The following is a 22,730-nucleotide window of genomic DNA, read 5'->3' on the forward strand; positions in this document are numbered from 1 at the left end:
ATCTATCTATCTATCTATCTATCTATCTATCTATCTATCTATCTATCTATCTATCTATCTACACTGTTTATCTATGGAGATTTGTATTTAAATTCCACCTCTTGAAACTTAAAAGAATTCTCAGTCTTGAAAAAACTATCAATTCCTGAATTTGAAACTGACTTTGGGAAGCCATTTAATATCTATGTGCCTCAAAAACAGCTCTTTAGAACTTATTCACTGAGTGTGATTTGTTGATGGAGAATTCTGCATAATGACAAAAATCAGAGCTTTCTCTCTCTCTCACACACTCCTAAACAATGTGAGGAAAAGAGACCCTTTTACTTAGTATGGAGAACCACATTATTACTACTAAAAATTCATTATAAAGACATACATGACCACATTCTTCAAGATCTCCTTTTCCTTCCTCAAGGGTAAGAAAATTTCCAGTAGGTGTCCTATGTAGAGATAGCCGGCCCTTTTTTGACCTTTTGTTTGGATCAGCAACTGGGTCCTTAAAGACATTAATCTGAAATCCAAAGTCAGAAAATTAGTGAACCCTAAGATACGGATTCTTTTGCTGTCCTACTCCCCTACTCATCCTTCATCAATACATACACATACATTTTATATTTTACAAAATAGATACAACATCTAAAGAACCCCACTTCTGGCTTCTAGAATCCTCTTTAAAAGGATGTCTTTGCTTCTAATTAAATGTGCCCAGGAATCATAACTTTCAGGGATATATCCTATCCTTTAACAATGTATGAATGGGGGGCGGCTAGGTGGCGCAGTGAATAGAGCACTGGCCCTGGAGTCAGGAGGACCTGAGTTCAAATCCAGCCTCAGATACTTGACACACTTACTAGCCATGTGACCTTGGGCAAGTCACTTAACCCCAATTGCCCTCCAAAAATAAAAAAAAAATGAACCAAACAAAAAATAGTGTTTGAATGTTTCTGAGATGGATTCTTTATTTGTGAGAGAAAGAAGACTGTTGTAAAGCCATAGAGAGCTTTGTTCTGTTACTTTACTTGAGTAATAGGTAGAAAGATAAAGTATCTCCCCTCAGATAATACTATTATTATTGTTTGACAACTGGCCTACAGGGGTAATGGATTTCTAGTTTTCCAGTGATCACTGTGGCTGGCTAGCTCCTTTATGCAGCTTGGCTTACCTTGCTTTTCAGGAAAAATGTATTTATACTAGTTCTACCACAATGAAAAACGTGTGTGAATCTCATCAAATAAATGAATATGAGAGGTGTTTAAGGAGAAATTAGCTAATTTTTAAGGATTTTCTACTGCCTAAACCTGTAGCTATGTTTCTGAGAAGTGCTAGCTTGACTGTGACGGTCACATTTAAAGATAACCATAAGGACCTTTTTATCAATGCAACTTCTCTATCTCGCTCTCACCAAATTTTCTTCTTTTTATTTCTTGTTCTCTTTCCCTTCCCTTCTCAATCTTTTCAGATTTCTTTTCTTCTCTGATTTTTCCTGGGTCAAGGTCAGAGCAATTATAACAGTAACAACACACTGTCTTTTACTTGATTTTTTGTACTCCAGTATGGTGTAGTTGAAGAGTGCTACACTTCAAACTATCATTTTGAGGTTCAAATTCTGGTTCTGACACTGTGACCAAGGACAAGTCATTTAACCTCTCTTAGACTGATTAATAAAATAGGAACAACATCTGCATTACCTTCTAATAGGACTGCAATTTTAAAAAAAAGTGCTAAAATTTGGTTGTTATGATCACATCTAGTACTTTCTGCCTAGTTTCTCCACAAAGATGCTGCCAACATGAAGAGTTAAAAAATAATTATGGGACATACTCCAAGGCCATTGGTAACCACATAACTGCATTTGAAGGAACAATTCAAAAGATCTCGTGTTAACTTCTGTAACAAAGCTCCACCAGAACCAAAGGAAATATTTTCAATACTCCATTTTCTTTTCTTCATGCCTTCAACAATCTACAGGATAGAAAAGAGATATGCCAAAGTGATTTCCCACAGACAAATTAAAATAGTTATAGACAAAAGATATTCCTTAACAACTAACCAATTAGGTCCAACCATTCTGGAAAATACCCTGGAACTATGGTGAAGAATACTCATCCTTATTCCTGAGACTCCACTGCTGTTATACTCCCCAAATATTTATTAAGGAAAACTCACTACATGCCAGGCACTGTGCAATCCCTATTCTTTTTTTTGGGGGGGGAGAGGGAGGAAGGCAAGGCAATTAGGGTTAAGTGACTTGCCCAAGGTAACACAGCTAGTAAGTCAGGTCCTCCTGACTCCAGGGCCAGGTGCTCTATTCACTGCACCACCTCGCTGCCCCAAACCTTATTCTAAAAGCCAGAGAGGTTCTATATATAACAACATATTGATAGTAGCACTTTTTATTGTACTCATGAACGGAAATAAAAGAGAGGCTCACTGATTGGGAAATGGTTAAATAAATTGTGACACATGAATGTAATGGAATATCAATGAATTATAAGAAACAATAAATAAAAGAATTCAGAGAAGCACAGGAAGAAAGAACATGAGTGAAGTAGAACCAGGAAAACAACAACTGTAGAACAAATGTAAATGGGAAGAACAGTAACAACAACAAAACAGTCAAACTGAATGATTAAGTGTGTTCTCTGAGAGGAATTAAGGAATTGCACTCCAAGCCCCGATTAAGTACATTGTTGTCTAACACTGCATGTACTGTCAAACTCAGGTAATTTGCTGGTTTGTTTTGCTGAATTGCTTTTATTCTTTTCTCACAAAGAATGGATTGCTCGTTCGGGAAGTATATATTTAAAAACAAAATGATACAAAAATACAAGATAGGAATAAAAAATTTTCCAAGTCCAATTAACCAACAAGGCCCTGGTCTACCAGTCTTACTTAAGGGATACCGGGCCTAGAACAAATCATGCTATGTACTCCCCTCTACACCCAAACGGGTAGTGTGAGAGGTATACGCACAAAGGGAGGTGCTATCTTACCCACTCTGCTTTGCTAATGGGAGAAGAGAGATAATATTGGTGGTTAGAAGAACATTTCATTTTTAGCATCGGCTAAAAGAAGTCAAGTCTTTGACTCCACTAACTACATCTTCTGGCTATCTGATATAACAGAAAGAACACTGGACCAAAGAGTAAGAAGACCTGGGTTTGAATCTCATTATTACTACTTATTTGCTGCATGACTTTGGTCAAGTATGTCCCAAAGCAATGTGTTTCAACATAAAGGAAAGGGGAAGGGCAGGACAATAAGGGATGATAGACCTAGAGTTGGAAGGCACCTCAGAGTCACCTAGTCTGACTCCCTCATTTTACAGATGAGGAAACTGAGAGGCTAACTTACTTGTCCAAGGCCACAGGAGTATTAGGGAAAGACGAATGGTAAGTGTCTATTTAAAAAGCAAAGGCAAAATGATAAGCCTGCCAATTAATTTCAGAGTTGGCCCAGAGGTATCAGAATAAATAGATTAACAGGAACTTTTTTTTCTTAAAGATTTCTTCCAGTATAATTTAATTCTTTAAAATCCCCTAAATTACTTTGTAAATTAACTATAAACCTATATTTGGATAAATTCTTCCATTAGCATTTATAAAATTAGAAAAAATAAGCTTTACCATTCAATTAAACACACTATTTATAGGGAAGTCTAACCAGATACAAGTATGGTATTGTAAAATTATGGTATAAGAGAATTCATGCTGTCAAATCACATAAATAGGCCACTCCTACGAAATTGGGGTTAAGTAACTTGCTTAAGGTTACACAGCCAGGTGTTTGTCTGAGCCCGGATTCAATCCCCAGGTTACTGGGGCCGGTACTCTTACTCGCTTTGCTAGCTGGCCACCACAAATAGTTCTATTTTAATAATGAATACTGAAATTATGTTAGGTTCTGTGATTGAAAGTATGAAGAATATTAACAGCTCTTACTATTTATATCCTAATGAGGAAAATAAGTAAATATTATGTATAGGCAGAATGAAGATAAGGAGAACAAATGTAAATAAAAGTAAGGCAGCTTAAGAGGGAGAGAGATATTAGCATCTAGAAGGATCAAAAAGATCTCATAAAGTGGTTATTTGAACTGCAGCTTGAAAGAAGAGAGGGACTCTATATGAGGGGGAGAGCATTCTAGTCAAAGGCACAGAAACAGGAGATGGAGTAAGGAAAAGGAAAGCCAGTCTTTTGGAAGTGGGGAAAAATGTCCAATGATGCTAGAAAGTTAGGTTGGGACCAAGTTGGTGAAGGACTTTTTAAAGGTAAGCAAAGGAATTATTTTTGATTAGAGGTAATAGGGAGCACCAGAGTTGAATGAGAAGAGTGACACAGTCAAAAATCTGTACTACAAATTGTCCTCTGAGGTTAGGAACCTGAGAGAATAGAAGGAAGGTGGTACTTCATTAGAAATAGGGAATTTTGGAAGAGGATTGGTTTGAGAAAGAGAAGAAAATTTGGATATACTGAGTTTTGAGACATCTCTGAGACATCCAGTTTGAAATGCCCAATAGACAGATGGTGATATAGAGCTGAAAAGGAGAATGAGGCTAGATATGCAGACCTGTGTCATTTCTAGATAATCACACACATGTGAGCTGATGAAATCATCAAGAAAAAGGGTGAAGAAAGAGAAGAGGATCTGGGACAGCAGGGAGCTTGGGAAGCAACCACATTTAAAGGGTGTGATATGGATAACTAACCAATAAAAGAGACTACTAAAGAGCAGTCAGAAAGGGAGCAGATTAACCAGAACAGAGAAGTGTCACAAAAACCCATGAGGAAGCCAATGTCCAGGAGGAGTGGCCAAGGCTGTCAAATTCAGCACAGAAGGATGATCAAATTAGACAATTAGGAGATCATTGGTAACTATACAGAGCACAGTCTCAGATGAGCGATAAAGTCAGAAGACAGATTGCAAAGGGCTGATGAAAGAGGAAGGCAAGTAGAGGCAATGAATGTAGACTTTTCTAGAAGAAAGAGGATAAAAAAAGAGAAGAGGATGACTAGGAGTTTCCCCAAGGACAAGGATTTCCACAGCTTTTTTACTACCTTGTTCTAGACCTGGAAAACCATTACCAGTGGCTTAGAGCTGAGGGAACTATGAGTTCATTGTCCAAAAGACTGCTAAAACTTATTCTGCTGACATTACTGGGGAGATTTAATTCTGGCATTTCAAGCTGAATTCTAGATGAATTTTCTTTTATTGATACTGTTTTACATGGTTTTTGTATTATATATTATATTTTATCTTTATAGCTGTATTACAGTATCCTACAATACTACTGATATGCAGTACATGATGGTTTGGTCTAGGTACCTGTCCATTGATTTATGCAAATATTTGAGAGTTGACTCCATGTACCATGTTAATACTGTTTATAATCAGAGCTCCAAATGACAAACTTCTGAAGATTGCATTTCAAAAAAGTTGTCAACTGCCTATGTTGTAACAGGGTCAAAAAATTTGTTCTTTAAGCAGAAAATCATGTGACTATTTGACTTATACCACTTGAGTATTGGGTATTGGCATATTCCTGATGGAAATTTTTTATACTAAAATACCGTTTAAGTACTCTATCTTTGTTAATTTGGATCTGAATGTGTCAAGGGGAGCAATAAGGTTTTAAAGCAACTACAATACAGTTTTGAAGTGTTAAAAGCACAACTTTAGGCATTAACATTTAAAGAGTCACATAGCCAAATATTTAAGATTTTAGTGAACAGGTAGACTTATGATACTTAGACTTATCCTTCAATTAGTACTATATTCAAAGAAGCCTCACTATTTACTTAATGTTAATCACCGACAAATCATATATATATCTGAAAAAAATATTTATGGTTGACCATTAAACCCGAGATCTATGAGGGCAGGGTCAGGATTTCCTTTGTACAAGGAATCAATATGGGAAATACTTTTCCTTGTTTAGGATCTTCATTTATCATCATGAGACTTCTTCAGGGTGGCAAAGCAGGTATAGGAAGAGTAAAGTAACTGCTACTTACTAGTACTTTAAGATACCATATCTGTTTTTAAACCATAAAATATTCACAGATGGACATTCTAGGCATCATTATAATTAATAGCCTAGTGTTGCTATGAAGCTAGTTAGATCGATACAAATGCCTAATTATACTACAATATATCGTTAAGAGACTTTGGATGTGACACATACCTCTTGTAAGGTGTTGATATCAACTCCATCTCCCTGAATAACTCTGAGATAAGGTGGCAATAATTTATAGCCTTTTGAATTTTCAGTAATGGGAAACTTCTTACCTAGAATGTCCAAAACCTATGAGGAAAAAAAAGGCAATAAAAATATCCAAAGTTAAAAGAAAATAAATTGTTTTCTAATTTAAAAAAAAGATTGCTTTACTGTCATATATAGTATATGCACATACACAAATTCCCTAGACTTAGATAATTTTGACAACCCCACATAAAATGTGCAACTTTGTAATTAGTTCCAAATAACTGTTGCCTTATTCTGGTTATAAATCATACTCAAAATAGCTAAAAAAAATGCAGATTTTCATTATATCTCTCAAAAAGATTAAAATAACCCAACACAATATAATACATAATCCTATGTATAAATAAAGTTTTAATGACTATTTGTTATTTGTGTTTTAGTGGGTTTTTGCAGAGTATCACAAAGCAAATTTATTTGGTTTTATCAGACCAATATTTCTAATCTTCCTGGAATTACAAAACTGAGTAAAATAAGATTTGCCACCAGATTCCTGTAGACAGAAAGTAAAAAAAATGCAGTTCTTACCATATTTCCCTATCTACTTAAAAAAGGTATCAAAAATATTTTTAAATTAAAATGCAAAATCATGCTGACTCCTTAACTACTGAAAGTTCTGTAGAAACTACAATGATGGAACAGATTTAATGCTCTCTCATTAAGAATGGGAAAAGCGGGGCGGCCAGGTAGCACAGCGAGTAAGAGCACCGGCCCCAGTGTCGGGATGATCTGGGATCGAATCCGGGCTCAGACACTTAGCACCCATCCAGAAACACCTGGCTGTGTAACCTTGAGCAAGTTACTTAACCCCAATTGCTTAAATAATAATAATAATAAAAATAGCACATATATAACGCTTAAAAAAATGGGAAAAGGTCATCATGTGAGACTTCATTAGACATATAAAAGGTCTATTATGAAAGTCTCTCTGGAATAGGGGAAGGGAAGGGATACATGGGAAAATTTAGGTAATGTAAAAATAAAATAAATGATGTTTATTAAATATTTTAAAAACATAACAGATTTAGATATATTTTCTTTTCTGGAAAAAAAAAAGTAAACATTTAAAGTGGAAGAGGACCTTAACAATTATCTAGTCTACCTGCCTCATTTTGTATATAAGGAAACTGGGGTCCAGGAAGATAGAGTTACTTGTTCAAAGTTCCCTTTGCAATAAACAGCAGAGCCAGTATTTGCCTAGAGGCTTCCTATATAAAAAACCAGATGCTCTTTCATTCTGAGTATGAGGGAGTGAGGTATTAGTAGGCAATCACCTTCTTAGATAATTGTGTGACCTCAAAGACCTTACATTTTAGAAAGTATCTTATCAATTTTTAGGAGTTTTAACTTTTATAGCCAGAGAGTTTAAAGTCTTCTCAGCTTTCTGTGTTAACTAGTGAAGTTTTACTAGTTCTTTTTACTTTTGACAGCAGTTCCTTAGAGAAGCAATATAAAATTTCTGTATTTTGGGAAGCACAAGTGCCTAAAATGTCTTCAAATTATTTTTATGCTATATGCCATGGACAAAAATATATCAATACATTGTGCTGAGTGACAGAAATGAAGCACACATAAGAATTCTATCACCACATCATTTGACTTGTTTGAATGAAAATGGAATAATTACTTTAGATAATTTTAAATCATTGCATACTAGATAGAAGACTGTCTTTGGAATAGAGAAGACATCAGTTTAAGTTCTACTTCTGACACACTAGCTATGCAACATCAGGAATTATTAAAGTTAATCTCTCAGACAAGTATCTGAGATTATAATTGCAATGAATTTGCCAATAATTCCAGGCATTTCTGGAAATTCTCACACTATGAGTTCCCCCACTGGTAAAAGAAAAAGTTTAGTTTAAAGAAATCCAAACTTTAAAGATAACCAAACGCCAAAGGCATAAGCTTGAAAACGATTTTAAAATTCAAGAACAGAAAACAGTAACTAAAGTAAGTGTCTCAAATACATAACGCGGACATTTTGATATTTACCTTTAACACAGTGTCAAGAGGATTCCCGGAATCTGGCCTGATTATCAGCGGTGCTTCTGCACTCCTCGATATAATTAAATGCCGTAAATCTTCACCCCAGATTTTCTCACATGCATTATAAATATCATAGCTGTCGCTGACCACAGACACAGGCACTGATGAAAACTGTGTTACTATATGTTCAAAAGCATCTTTTTCATGATCTTTGCCCCAGGCTGTAATGGTACTAGGGGGAAAAACACACCAAATTAATTTGCTTAAGCAGTTATCGTTACACTATTGTTTAACATGGAGCAGCTCTAATCATTTTCACAATACTTGCCACGTCACACATTCAATAACATTCTTTTTCACAAAGACAAGCAGAGCAATTTAAATTCATGTACATCATATAGTGAATTGAATGTATAGACTAGCATCAATCATCCAATTTGTTTCAAGAATGGCATAAACAACAATCACTATTTTGACTTAACAAGTTAAAAAGAAACCACCTTCAACTTTTCAAACTGGCTTTTATGTTTTCCTGACTTCAAGTATAATCAACTCACAATTACTACAGTATGTCGGATATACATAAGGGATTATGTTGCAGTGTAGAATAATTTCATTATTTTATTAGCATTATATTACATAGTCAGATGCATAAGACATTCACTTAAACTTCTGAACACTGAGATGGTAAAAATATTCATCTCACTCACTTTTTTCTTTCTGAAAATTATTTTTTATTATATTATTTTTAAGCTTTGCTTTTGTTAAAAGAATTTACAGTTCACCTCTATTACGGGAAATAAATTAAGCAAAATTAATAATACAGTAACTTCATCTAAAAGAGCACATAACATTCCACATTTGTAGTACCCTTCTCCTTACCAAGCTCTTTCTTTCTAAATTGTTTTTAATTAATGTAGTTCTATTTTCTTTGCTTCTCATTCCCTTGCCCCAGCAGAAAAATAAAAAACAAAAAAAAATTCTTGGTAACAAATATGCACAGTCAAGGAAAATAAATTCTCTCATTGACTGTAATTCATTCTACATCCTAAGTCCATCACCTCTCCCATCAGGAGATGGATAGCATGTTCCCTCATCAATTGAAATCATGGACAGTCATCGTATTGAACATAATTCAGCTTTTAAAGCTGTTTGTCTCTATAGTCGTTTTAGTAGGTATTCTCCTGGTTCTACTCATTTCATTCTTTATCACTTTATAAAAGTCTTCAAAATCATTAATTTTTATGATAATTTTAATAACGAAACTCATTTATAAAAGAGATTCCTGACAAACTATTTGAGAACACTATTCCAAGAATACATTCACATCACTTCGGGATTCTTACATTACTTTGGAATTACTTCTAATACTAATTGTACCCTGACTTTTAAAAATTCTATTCATCCTTCAAGGTCTAATTTGAGTGCCATCATAATTCATGAAATCTTTACTGACACCACAGATAGAAAGATCTTTCATTTCTCAGACTTAATATTGCCACAAAACAATATAATTAGGAAAAGTAAGTGTGGAGACTTTTTATTGTTTTAAAAGAATTCTAAAGTCTTTTCCACAAAAATATAGCAACTCTTTTTGAAGTGGCAAAGAACTGGGAAAAAAAAAAAACTTGATGCAGAGAAAGCAGAAACAGGAGAATTAATTTTATGTAACAGCAACATCATTTTAAAGATAAACTTTGCAAAATTTAAGAATTCTGGTCAATGCAATGACTACCTACAATGACAGAGGACCAATGATGCCACCCACCTCCTGCCAGAGAGGTCATGGTCTCAAGATGAAGAATAAGACATTTTGGGACATGGCCAATGTGGGAAATTGTTTTGCTTATAACTATCCTTATTTGATACAAAGGTTTTTCTTCTTCTCCTCTTTCTTTTCAAATAGAAAGGGAAATAGGAGGGAGAGAAAATAAATGTTTGTTAATTTAAAAAAAGTAAAACACAAAAGCTACATAGAAAAGAACTCCAAAGAAAATCTAAATGTTTATAAGATTATCCAGGCTACTGTGCTCTTTTACCTTCTCATAAGGCTGTTAAAATTTTAGCACTGACTTTAGTAATTCAAATCAGTAAGTATAACGAATAGTTTATTTTCACCCGTAATGTAAAAATATTAAGTAACATATGAAAGATCGCATAGTTGGGGCATTGGATAGGATCATTTTCCCACACCTTTCCCTTTAAAATATAAAAAATACTCTAAATCTTAAACTCTTGGAGAACTGTTATGTACTTTCAAAAATTATACCCCACTTCTCAGTTGTTCCAGTCAAAGAGTAGAAATTGAGGCAATCATGTCATAATGAAATGTAGCTCTTTTAATTGTATACATAATATATACTTAGGCAATATCTAGTATACTTAGACATTGTTATTAACTACTAGCTATTAAATCATAAATAGGAATATCTGTTTAAAAAACAACAACAAACTATGACCCCTCCCCTCTACCTAGCAGAGACCTTACTTTGAAGTTTCATCCAATAAAAATAAGGACTTGAATGAGCACAATGCTCTCTTGTTAAGTATAGGGTAGAGTAACAGGAGGGAGAAGAGGTTTAATATGTTTTTTTATGGACAAGAGATTTTCTCCACTTATATACAGTTATCTTCTATCTGTGAGAGAAGATTAAAGTCACACCCATTTGGCAACAAGCAAATAATCCTATATAAGCAGGAAGTTTTCACAAAGCAAGTGCCTATTTCAAGTAGACATAGGCTGACTAAAACACAAAATGAAGACATAAATAGAGGGACACTCTCCTTTTCAGATTCAAATCAATTCAACAATGATTTAATTGTGTACCTATTAAGAACTGGACATTATGCTAAGATGATGGAAATAGAAAACACAAAAATTAAAAGTTACTGCCTCAAGAAGGTTACATTCTATTGGGAGAAACAGCACTTACTTATACAACATGTATAAGTATCAAATATATACAAAATAAACACACCTAGGAAGAGTTACTATTATACTCCTGGATCAAAAGGGAGGTTCACATTAAATGAAGTGAACATATTCTTTAAGGCAGTTTCACTATATATTTTATATATTCACTATATATTGAGTATATTAGAGAGATGTAAGCTGTGATTCACTACATTATAACTAGTAAACCTTAATTCTAACTATGATTCCCAGACTCAATTCAAGGTGTCAAATTTTCATGAAAATTTTCCAATGTTTATAGGTACATGTGTGCAAATACACATTTATAAATCTTAAATAAAATTAATAATTTCAATAATAATGGTCTAGATTCAGTTCTTTTGCTTACAAAGTTGGAATTTTACAATAAAAGAATCTCAGTTAATATCCTTTTCATAAGTTGTCTCATTTGTCCTCCAACATATGAGGCAAGATACATAAATAAAGGATTCAGGCCAAACAACTGACCTGGTATCATTTAGTAACTGTTATGGAGCTATTAAAATTTCTCCAACTTGTAGTTTCCAAATTCTTTATTAGATTATATTCCAAGAACATTAAATCTCAGAAATTAAAATACCAGATGCCATTACTCCAAAACATACACTGAAGCAACCTTCGCCTCTACAATGTTTTCCACAAATCACCAGTTTCCAACTAAATACCTCCAGTGATGGAGAAGACATTTCATGTGTGAAAATTCCTGTCAAACTAAAAAAAAGCTTTAATGATTCTCTTTTTATATCATTTTCTAATATCTTTCTATACATCACTTTTCCCTCCAGCACTGAACTGCAATCCCCTAGTCACTATGAAAAAATTAAGCAAAATCAACTAAATAATCATATCTGATTGCATTCTCTGCAATACACCAGCTCTTCATCAAGAAATTTTTTTATCTTTTATCTCAAACCAAAATTGGCTACTGAAATTATGTTAAACTGCATTTTATTGTTTTTTATGTACATTACTGTAATTATTATGTATGTACACTGCTTCCTGAATCTCTTTCTTTGGTTCTTTGTGGTTTTTTCATATTTATTTTAAATTCCTTCCAAGTCATTTCCTATGGCACACTATTATTCCATTGTATTTGTCTACCACAATTTGTTTAGCCATTACCCTATTGATGGATACCCACTCTGTTCCCAGTTTTTTGCTGCCACAAAAAAGAAATTGTGAATATTTTGGTTATATATGAGACCTCTGTATCTCTGACCTCTTTGAGTTTAAGTGCAATCACCAGGTCAAAGGACAAATCAAAATCACATTTTTTAAAAAAAGATAATTCCAAATTGTTTCCCACAATATTTGGTCCAAATTAAAGATCTACCAGCAGTGACTAGGTTATAATTATTAGAAAAGTTTTCCCTCATATAAAGCTAAAACTTCCTTCCATTTCCTGCCAACCATTGGTCTTGGGGGTCAAGAGGAAAAGGCAAATCTGAAGTGATGTTCTACCATGTCTAAATATGGCTAAATATTCAATTGGCCTTTGTATGGAATAGTATTTTCATCCTAAACATTTTCTAACCTATTAATAGCCTTCCTGTTAATATGGCACTCAGAACTGAATTATTATCTAGTCATGCTGCCTCCATCCTATATACCTACAGTAGATTTTTGGAACCCAATTTTAGTAATATACACTTATTTCTTAGCTTCAATACTTTAAAGATATGCAGGGGTAAGCATTCTCTTCAGTAACAAAAATTAAAACCCTTCTATGATGATCTTCTAAAGTTGCTGTGGTCAATAAATATGCTACAAATCTGATAGTTCTAACTTAGCTAGATTGATCTGTAGGGGTCAGAAATATAGCTCATCACTAGGCCTAGAATTCAGATTTAAAACTGTTTAATTAAATCTTATTAAGATCTAGCCTATCAGTATATTCAATATTTCATACTCTTCATTCCCCACCCACAAAAGGGGTGAGGAAGTTTATTTTCAACTCATCTTAGAGACAAAAACTTTTATCATTATAGTTATGTGACATTCAGTTTTGTTTTTTCTTTTTACACTGTTGTAGTTATTATGTATTTCATATTCCTAACTCTGCTTACCTCACTCTTCTGCTGTTCATGTAAGTCTTTTCATTGCTTCTCTGAATTCATCATTTATTACTTCTTATGGCATGTAATATCACATCTTGTAATGATATGGTGGTATCAACAAAGAACATTTGATCATGATTAATGAGTAAACTATCACCCAGCAGAATTCTCTTATGAGGGATATTTGATGCAAAATGTTTTCCCTAGTTGAAAGCTTTTCCTTCTTATGGAAGCTGCATTATGCATTTATGCAAAAGCCCCTTTCTCTTTTGTGATCACTTCTAACCCTTGTCTGGTTAAGAATTTCACCACGAAGTGCTGGAAAAGTTAATAGATTCTCATTTTTTTCCTCTCCTTTTCTTTCTCCTCCCCCCATATTTATACAGGTCATGTATCCATTTTGAGCTTATTGTGCTATGTGATACAAAATGTTGGTCTAAATCTAATCTCTGCCAAACTGCTTTCCAGTTTTCTCAGCAGTTCTTGTGAGAAAACAAATTCTTCCCCAAGTAATTTGTGTTCTTAGGCTTATCAAGCATGGAGTTATTGAATTCAACTGTTTCTGATTTTCTTTATCTAGTCTATTCAGCTACTGCTCTGCTTTCCTATTTTTCAACCACTACCAAAGACTTTTGATAAAACTAGGCCTAAAAATGCCATTGACCTTTATTACATTTTTTTCATTATTTCCTTTTAGATTTTAGACCTTTTGCACCTCCAATGAATTTTTTTAAATGTCCATATAATGGCTCTTAATGACAACAGCTTCCTTTTCTAAATATTCATAATAATTTAAGGGCATATGATTTCATTGTCTATGTGGATACTGCCCATCCACAGATGCAAATCACAAAATCTCCATATTTTAGAGGATGGTCCTGTAGAGCTACCTTTGCTTAAAAATTCATCTGGTGATAAGCCTCTCCAAACTTATGTGTCCTCGTCCTTGGACAAAAGGCAATAGGCATATTCTTGGAGAACATGGGCTGTCAGTGGATCTGTAATAATAAACTATTTCTTTTATAATACCTTGTAGAATTTTTACAGGAGTCAAAGCTGAACTTGGTAGTTTCAAGTATGATGGGCTCTACCTTCTTTTAAAAATTGGGACATTTGCTCATTTTTGTCCTTTGACAGGGTTCCAGGAATTTCTAAAAGACCATTTACAATGGCTTGGCAATCACATCAAGCGAAGTTTTTTTCCTTTTGAACCCTGCTGTCTTGAAGGTATTGATGGCAACTAGGTACTCCATCTCATCAATATTGAGCTTTAAATTCTTAGCCATTTTTCATTTTTCTAATTCCAAAGATCAAACTTAGCAGAGAAGAGGAGCAAATTAAAGAGGTAGGTACTTCTGGCCTTTTCTCTATCATTTATTACCACTGCATTGGAAGCAGTTTATCTTTTCTTTGCTCTTTCTCCCACCTTCAAAATTAAAAGTCCTTTTATAGTTGTTCTTGAACTTATGGAAAACCTCTCATTATCAAGTTCTGCAATGCTGACACAATTCTCATAGGACTATGCCCTTCTTCTGTACTCATCCTTTACTACCTACCTTTGCTTCCACCTTTTTTATCTTCTCAAAGTCTAAGTAAGTAAACAAATTCTCTGTGCACTTACATCAGTTTCTTTTTTTTTTCTTTCTGGAGGGCAACTGGGTTTAAATGACTTGCCCAAGGTCGCATGGCCAGTTTTTGTATTAAGTGTCTGAGGCCGCATTTGAACTCAGGTCCTCCTGACTCCAGGGCCGGAGCTCCATTTACTGAGCCACCTAGCCGCCTCTAACCTACATCAGTTTCTTCAGTCCTTTCTTTTCTGAAATAATTGTTTTTATAGCATTGGGATTTCATTCTTAAGAGCTTCCCAGTTTGTATGGGTTGACTTTCCTTGTAATCTTTTCGTCCATGTGATGCTACCTATCCTTGTTTGTTGTGGTATGGGATATTAGATTTAAAGCAACACTAAAACATATTTTTTAAAAAGGAGAAATGATGGGAACATAAGAGGTAAGTGATATATGCTCTGCCAAACACAACAGTTCATAATTTCTTTCAACAAATTCTTCTGAAAGGAGACAATTGAAAAACTTTAGCAACTGTTACTTGAGTAAGTCATGATAATTTAAGCTTCTATTGCTTGTTTGCTTATACTTTTCTAATCCAAAGAGGTGAATCAATAAACTATAAAAAATAACAAATAAAGAAAAGCTCATTTAAGCAAACTCTACTAAGAAGACTTCTTGAACCTTTGAAATAAAGCTATGCCTGTATGGATTATGGAAGCAAGAGGTGTAAGGTAACCCAAGTACTAAGTGGCAGTTTCAAATTAAGGTACTTTGATTCCAAATTCGGTATTCTTTCTACTACATCATATGGTATGAGTTACTGATTGCTCTATTTCCAATCAAGAATTTTTGTCTTGCAATTCAAATAACTTGTCTGATGATGTCTGTTAGTATATTGCATTAGACTAAAATGTTTTCAAAATACAGTGCAACCTCACTAAATTTTGTTTAATGTGGGGAGAAGGTGAGTTTAAACAAAGGAAAATCTGAGCTATACAGTTTCACAAAAACCAAGCTTATCATATTACTTATGCTTTACCTCCTCCTTGTGAAGCAAATATAACTCTCCAACTAAAATGGGTGAAGAGGAAAAGGAAGAAAAAAATGAGCAAGTAATTCAATTGATACTAAAAAAGTGAGTTTGTAGAATTCTAGTATAATTCCCTTACTCCCATCTGAAAGCTTAAGAGCAATTACGGAGCACTTAATACCTTCCTCTTTTCATCAAAAAGGTGTACTTACTACTCTATAGTTCTTTCTAAAAAGTTTTCACAAAGGAGCTCTGGCTCTTCTTGATAACTGCTGTGGTAAAACAACACACAGATGAACAATTTTAAAGGGAAAAGGGAAGATATCTTGAATATATATTATCCTGATTTTACACATTTGTGTATCTGTGTATGTGCTATATATCTATACACATACACACACAAACCCACACACATATGTAGAGAGAGAGAAAATGCACTCTTTTAAACACCAAAGAATGAATAGTAAGGCTTTGTAAGACTTGTTTTAAGGCAGAGGGGATCAATTTATAATATTTAATATATAACAATATATAACATAGTATAGTATAGTACAATATACTATAATATGATATAATATAATATAACTTGACATCTCTAAGAAGTTTTTGCTAAAATAGGTAAATGTTTCCTTGGAATCTTTTTTTAAAATCCAGTATTTCTATCCAAAGAAGGCAAAAGTAAAATTCAATCCAGACCATCATATAAAACCCAAAATTAGTACAGTCCAAATTAATGATGTTTTATTATAGTACTAAATTAAGGTCAAACAAAATATTATTGGGTAAAAAAGGAAACAAAAAAATTATATTAATTTTGACAATCATTTTAAGGGATCAGAACAAGAAAAAAAAGAATTTTTACCTATGTTCTGCAGCTGGAACAGAATATCCAGGCACAGGGTCTTTTGTTCCATAATATTTTTTAATTAAAGCAATTCCTGCTACTGTATCAGTTCCCTTGAAGTTAACCAAATGAGCAGATGCTCCTATACCAGCCGTCTGGAAATATACATAAGTACATATTACATATACATACATATATACCACATTCATATAAACATACCCAGCAAAAAACAAAAAATAAGATCATTTTTCAGTAGCTAGCATGGTAGTATGTATATCAAACATGCTATAATTACCTATGTAATAGTTAAGTTTTTCTAAATGCTTAAGAAGTTTCAGCAATCAGTATTCATTGTTTTAAACTTTTGGAGAAGCAATCTAAAAGGCTTCAAAATTTTATTTTCTATAATTAAGGCTCACGCCATAAACTTTCATTAAGAAATTCTTTGGGGGGAAAAGCTCTTACTAAAAAGTAGGCTAAGCACATAGGTAAATTTTGGTTTCTTGAATCACTAAACCTGGGGTGTTGGCACTGGCATTAATATAAACCTCCTGAAAGTACTCCTGGATCTCAAACAGTAGGGTCACCTGGAAGAGGAAAAGTTGACCTTCAAGGTCCCTTCTGGCTCAGTTGAATCCTTATCAGGGAGAATGGGAAGAAGCATATACCTATGTCAAAAGGCCTAATGAGTTTATTGTCTAGAGCAAATAGAAGAAATACCACAACTAATGTAGAAATGGCAAATAAATTCATGCCTTGGACTTGATATCCTGGGTCTCCTGATGCTATTTCTATATGATAAAGATTACCACAATAAAATGAGTGAATGGAACATATTCTCTTAATAACAGGGCAAGAAACACTATTCTATTGAACAAAACTTCTATTTTGGGAAATGTACAGCTTTCCATACAGCCTTGGGATTTCATGAATGTAATTACTTAGAACCAATGCCATGAACTTTCCCCCACCATCAAAAATTTGCATTAATACTCATTTAACTCAATGTTCACAAAATTCCTAGTAACAACATACCTCTTGTGAAGAAACTCCTCGATAGCCGAAATCATGTAATTTATACTCCAGGCCATCTAGGTTACCAGATGTTTCCATCAAATACTTTGCCAAAATTTTCTTCTGTTCTCTGGAATTTGTAGCTACTGTGATGGGATACCAGGACTGAACAAGGATAGTCTATGTATTTATAAGATAGAACAAAACAAAATCATACGTACTGATGCATGAAAACTTTAAGAAAAAAAGTTATGCTTGGTACTGCTTAGATAGTTATATCATCTGGGGGCACAGATTCTTAATTTGGTGTCTACAAACTTGTTTCTTAAAATATTTGATAATTCCATTGCAATATAATTGGATTTCTTTGTAATTGTAAATATTTTCTCTATTTTAAAGATCTTATTATGAGATGGGGGCCCAACTACAAGCTTCACCAGACAGCCAAAGAAGTCCATGACAATAAATGATTAAGAACCCCAGATATAGGGGCGAATAAGAAAAAGAACTATAATCTGAAAACTTTTGAGTTTGAAAAAAAAATCTTTCCTCTTCAAAACTTCTTGAGGAGACAAGAAATAACAGAGAAAATAACCTTTGGAATTACTACAATTTCCTTTCCATCACAGGAAAATAACCAGAATCTTAAAACAATCTTTCACTAACAGCCCATTAAAAATATTAAGTTTAAATTTATTCAAGCCTTTGTTGTGAGATTTTCTAAGCAATAACTACCTATCTACTAGGGTCACATTTCTAGCTAAACACTAAGACTAAAGCAAATTGAAGACAAATGCTGCTAAAAGAATAACTCCAAGGAACCTGAAAATTCCATCTAAGAAAATATTATTAAATACTACAATAAAATTACTGGCAGGTATTAAATTCAAGTGGAAAAAAATTGTCTCACTGGGCTTACAGAACAATGTCATGTTCTTTCAAACTAGAATTTCAAAATAGAATATAAGCAAGTTTTATAATTTCATTAATGCATATGGTAAGGAGGCTTCTACTAACATACTAAAAAAGGTACACTAAGAAATTAACTTATAATTATTTTAAATAAGACTATAGCATAGTTATTCCTGAAAATGTCACTGAATTTTTAAAATTAATAAGTTTAAACTCATAAAAAGACCTATTTGCATTCCATTAAAAAACATTAACTACTGTTTCAAGTTGAAACACACTGCTTGGGATCGAATGTCATATATAAAATTTAAGATGAACATGAAGTGCAACTTCTTTTGTTCTAACTAAAAAACTATGACTATAAAATCTGAAGCAACAGTATTACAACTAAGCAAATACACAACTTAGTAAAAATAGTAGTTACTGATAGCGTTGTACTTAGGTCTGTCTTCTCTTATAGAACATCACACAATCCACTTTAGGAATGACAATCCACTTTAAGAATCTCACAAAGTTTCAGTAAGTTTTCAGTTTGGTTTGAAATAAAATATTTCCAAGACAGATTCTTGGAGTTCATTTCTCAAGTAGTTTTCAATTTTCTCTGTGTGACTTTGCAAATATCATATTTCACAATACATAAAAGTGAAAAGTGAATGATAAACAGGCTAACACATTAAGGTTACCTGTGAGAGAGGAAGAGAGTAAAGGGATAGAAATCAAATTTCAAATGTAAAATATTACATTCATCAATTAGATCAAAGTAGTAGTATTTATCAAATTGTTTTAGGGCAGAAGTTCTCAATATCTTTTTTGGGGTGATGGAAATGTTTAGCAACCTGGTGAAGCTTATACTTTCTCAGAATGTTTTTAAATGCAGAGAATCATAAATGTAATTATGAGAAAGTTGATAATACAGATTTGAAATCTAAACTCATGTCTCATAATATGAACCCCCAGATTTAGAAAGCATCTAGTTCAACCTATCCATTTTATAGATGAGGGAACAGAAAAGCAAAGAATTGACTTGCCCAAAGTCACAAAGGTCACTAATGGAGTAATTTGGATGATTATCTAGCTATATGTCTCAGCTTATATCTCTTTTCTTGACACTATTCTAATTAAAATCAATGAGACTCACAAATAAAAATTCACCTCAATCCAATTTGTAAGCCAATAGCATTCTGGATCTGTGTTTTCCACTGTGAAGAGAACATTTCCTCTGGGAATGACAGAACCCTCAGGAACTGCTTTTACTTCTATTGGAAGATGGCCATCATATTTCTGTTAGGAAATAACAACTAATTTATTCATTCAAAAACATACTGAGTTAGCTCAGTAAGCAATTTTATTTTACTAAAATCACCTATATGGTTTTTCCACCAAATACAAAGAACTTTAAAGAACTGTAGATATGCCATTAATTTTATCGTATGAACGAAGAATATACTTTACCACATTAAAAAAAAAACACCAATTCAAATTATTGCAGTAATATCTATGGTATAGAAATTAATTCTGTAATATTCTGTGAAAAATACTTTAAAGAAGTAGATTAACTGTTGCTAGAACATGCAGCTAGTTCCAAATTCATTTAAAAAATGTATTAGTTGCTTCTTTGTATTTAAATATAAGGACAAACTTATACTATCACATTGTCAAAAGTATATACCTTCCTGTTACAGAAGTTCTAACCATAAAATTTATGATCACAAGTGAGTAATACTACAAGGAAAAGATAAAAGGTGATTTCTTCTGAATGTAGGAAAAGATCATCTTAAACACTTTCTTTTGTTGGGAGAGAGAAACTATGTTTCATTTTTTAATCTTTTAATAATGGATGAAAGAACTTATAGGATAAGGAAAACTATCATTGACTCACAGAATTGGAAGGGCCGTCAGAGGCCATCCAGTATAACAAAGAATTGTTCTATGACATACTCAACAAAGTCATTCATATATTGCTATAAAATCTCTCTCTAGTGAAAGGTAACCTGCTATGTCCCAAGTTACCCCCTCCTATTTGTGGATAATCCTAATTATTAACAAGTTTTTCCTTATATCAAGTCCTCATTTGTCTCTGCACTTCTACCTGTTGTTCTTGGTTTTGCCCTCTTGGGTCCTGTAGAAATTGAAGACAACTATTAGACGTCTCCTCTAAATGTTCTTTTCTCCAAAGTAAATATAAACACTACCAGTTTCTTTAACCAGGCTTATGTGGCATGATCTTGACTTGAGGCCCCTTTGCCATCCTAGTAAATTTCCTCAGGACACTCTCCATTTAATCAATGTCCTTCCTGCAATTACTGCTCAGAAAAAAAAATATAATAACCATATTATGGTCTGATAAGGCAAGAGACATCAGTACTATCCCCTCTTTAGTTTTAGATACTATGCCTCTCTTAATGAACTTAAGACTACATTAATTTTTTTTAGTTTTTAATCACACTGACAATTCATATTAATTTTGCATCCCACTAAAAATCTTTTTAGATAGTTTGCTACCTAGTTCTGATTTCCCAATCTATAATCTATGAAAGTTGATTAATAAAAGAAACAAAAAACAAAATCTCAAATATAAGAATTACGTACTCTTGAGTCAAATGGGACTGTTACCATCCTGAACAACACAATTCTTATCAAAGAAGTCTAATATCACCTTAATTTTAATTGGCATGCCTCACTGCTGACTTGTATCACGCTTGCAATCTACTAAAACCTAGTGTCTTTCACAAGAAAAACCATTTAGTGATGTCTCACCATCTTGCACTTTGGTTAAAAAAAAAATCAACTGCTAAAGCATCTGGCTACACATACAAATTCCTATAATTAAAAGAATTACGACTAGTCAATTAAATTTCATCTCATTCGGGCTAGCCCATTGCTCGAGCCTGTAAAGTTCTTTCTGGATTCCAAAGTTGTTAGATGACTCTCTCAATGTCACCTTATGAAAAAAATTTGAAAAGCATGCCTGTTATAAGGCTCCCTGGTCTTTGCTAGTGAGCAAAATCTGGATCCAGGTTTGATCTAATTGAATTTCTTAACTCTTTGCAATGCTTCTCTTCAAAGTCAGACTCATGGTAAGCCTTTGGCTTTTATACTCATAAAGTTATTTGATATGTATTTTAACAAACTTTATGGGGATAAAACTAACTTATTGATAAACAAAACAAAATTTCAGAAATCTGAAATATTTGTTTTGATGATTCAGAACAAGATGATTAGTATAGGTAAATTATATGTATGAAAGATATATTGCAACTAATGAAACAAAAAAAAATATACATGTAATCAGGGAACACAGTAAATTATCGACTATTTTTCATGCAACAAACATAATGATAACATTTATGAAATGCTTGTTAATTAAGTAAATCCAATAGGCAGGACTTGTAGAAGGATGTGAAACTTGACCAATGAAGCAAGTGTCCTTAACAATGAGATCACAGATTCATTAAAATATTGAAATAAGCTATCCTTATATATAAGACATGCTGGATATATATATTTCACATAAACATATACATATTCACATTTATAATGAAGACAATCAATATAGCAAATAAGATTCTCATGATTCACTTTCTGAAAAATCACTTTGAAAATCATGAAGTGCTATATAGATGAAGTGCTCCATTTTTCTAAGTGCTTAGGTATTCAAGTAATAAATTCATTCATGTAATAAAAACTGACATTACTAATCACTGTAGGGAAAATAATACAGCAAAAAAAACTTCACCCAAGGGAAACTGATGTGCTATGAATTTTAAATAACAAAAATCCATCATGACAATAAAAATGAAAATTGCAGGTAACCCAAAGGTCAACAGAAAGATACATGTTGTCCATATACAGGTTTCAGAATATTATAATGACAATTTATGAGCAAGAAGTAGCTTCAGGGACATCATTAAAAAAAAAGTTCAGTTGGTTGTATAGCAAGAGTAAAGGATAACAGCTTAAGTGTTGCACTGATACTCACAAAATATAAAAAGTCCTTAAGAAAGGCCTGTGGCAGGATGAACAGAACTGCGAAAGCTCTATGGGGGAATGTGGACATAAATCTCACAGGATAAGAAGGCACTCATAAGCAGCAATATTCACTAA

General features: G+C 33.3%; 1 protein-coding gene across 2 annotated transcripts in view; it reads right to left on the reverse strand.

Moving 5' to 3' along the window:
- NAMPT (nicotinamide phosphoribosyltransferase) overlaps positions 1-22,730 on the reverse strand; it is a 41,756-nt gene that overhangs the window by 2,747 nt on the left and 16,279 nt on the right. For both annotated transcript variants that reach the window (XM_069106982.1, XM_069106981.1), the window contains exons 4-10: positions 19,779-19,907; positions 17,736-17,894; positions 16,719-16,855; positions 8,258-8,483; positions 6,185-6,304; positions 1,822-1,962; positions 377-511 (exon numbers count right to left, since the gene is read on the reverse strand). In XM_069106982.1, the coding sequence (XP_068963083.1) occupies positions 377-511; positions 1,822-1,962; positions 6,185-6,304; positions 8,258-8,483; positions 16,719-16,855; positions 17,736-17,894; positions 19,779-19,907 (1,047 nt within the window). The remainder of the gene's footprint in view (positions 1-376; positions 512-1,821; positions 1,963-6,184; positions 6,305-8,257; positions 8,484-16,718; positions 16,856-17,735; positions 17,895-19,778; positions 19,908-22,730) is intronic.

This window comes from Petaurus breviceps, unplaced genomic scaffold (genome assembly GCF_028583685.1).
Source record: "Petaurus breviceps papuanus isolate PSGF00001 unplaced genomic scaffold, PetGlider_PUasm1.0 84, whole genome shotgun sequence".
Classification (NCBI taxonomy): domain Eukaryota; kingdom Metazoa; phylum Chordata; class Mammalia; order Diprotodontia; family Petauridae; genus Petaurus; species Petaurus breviceps.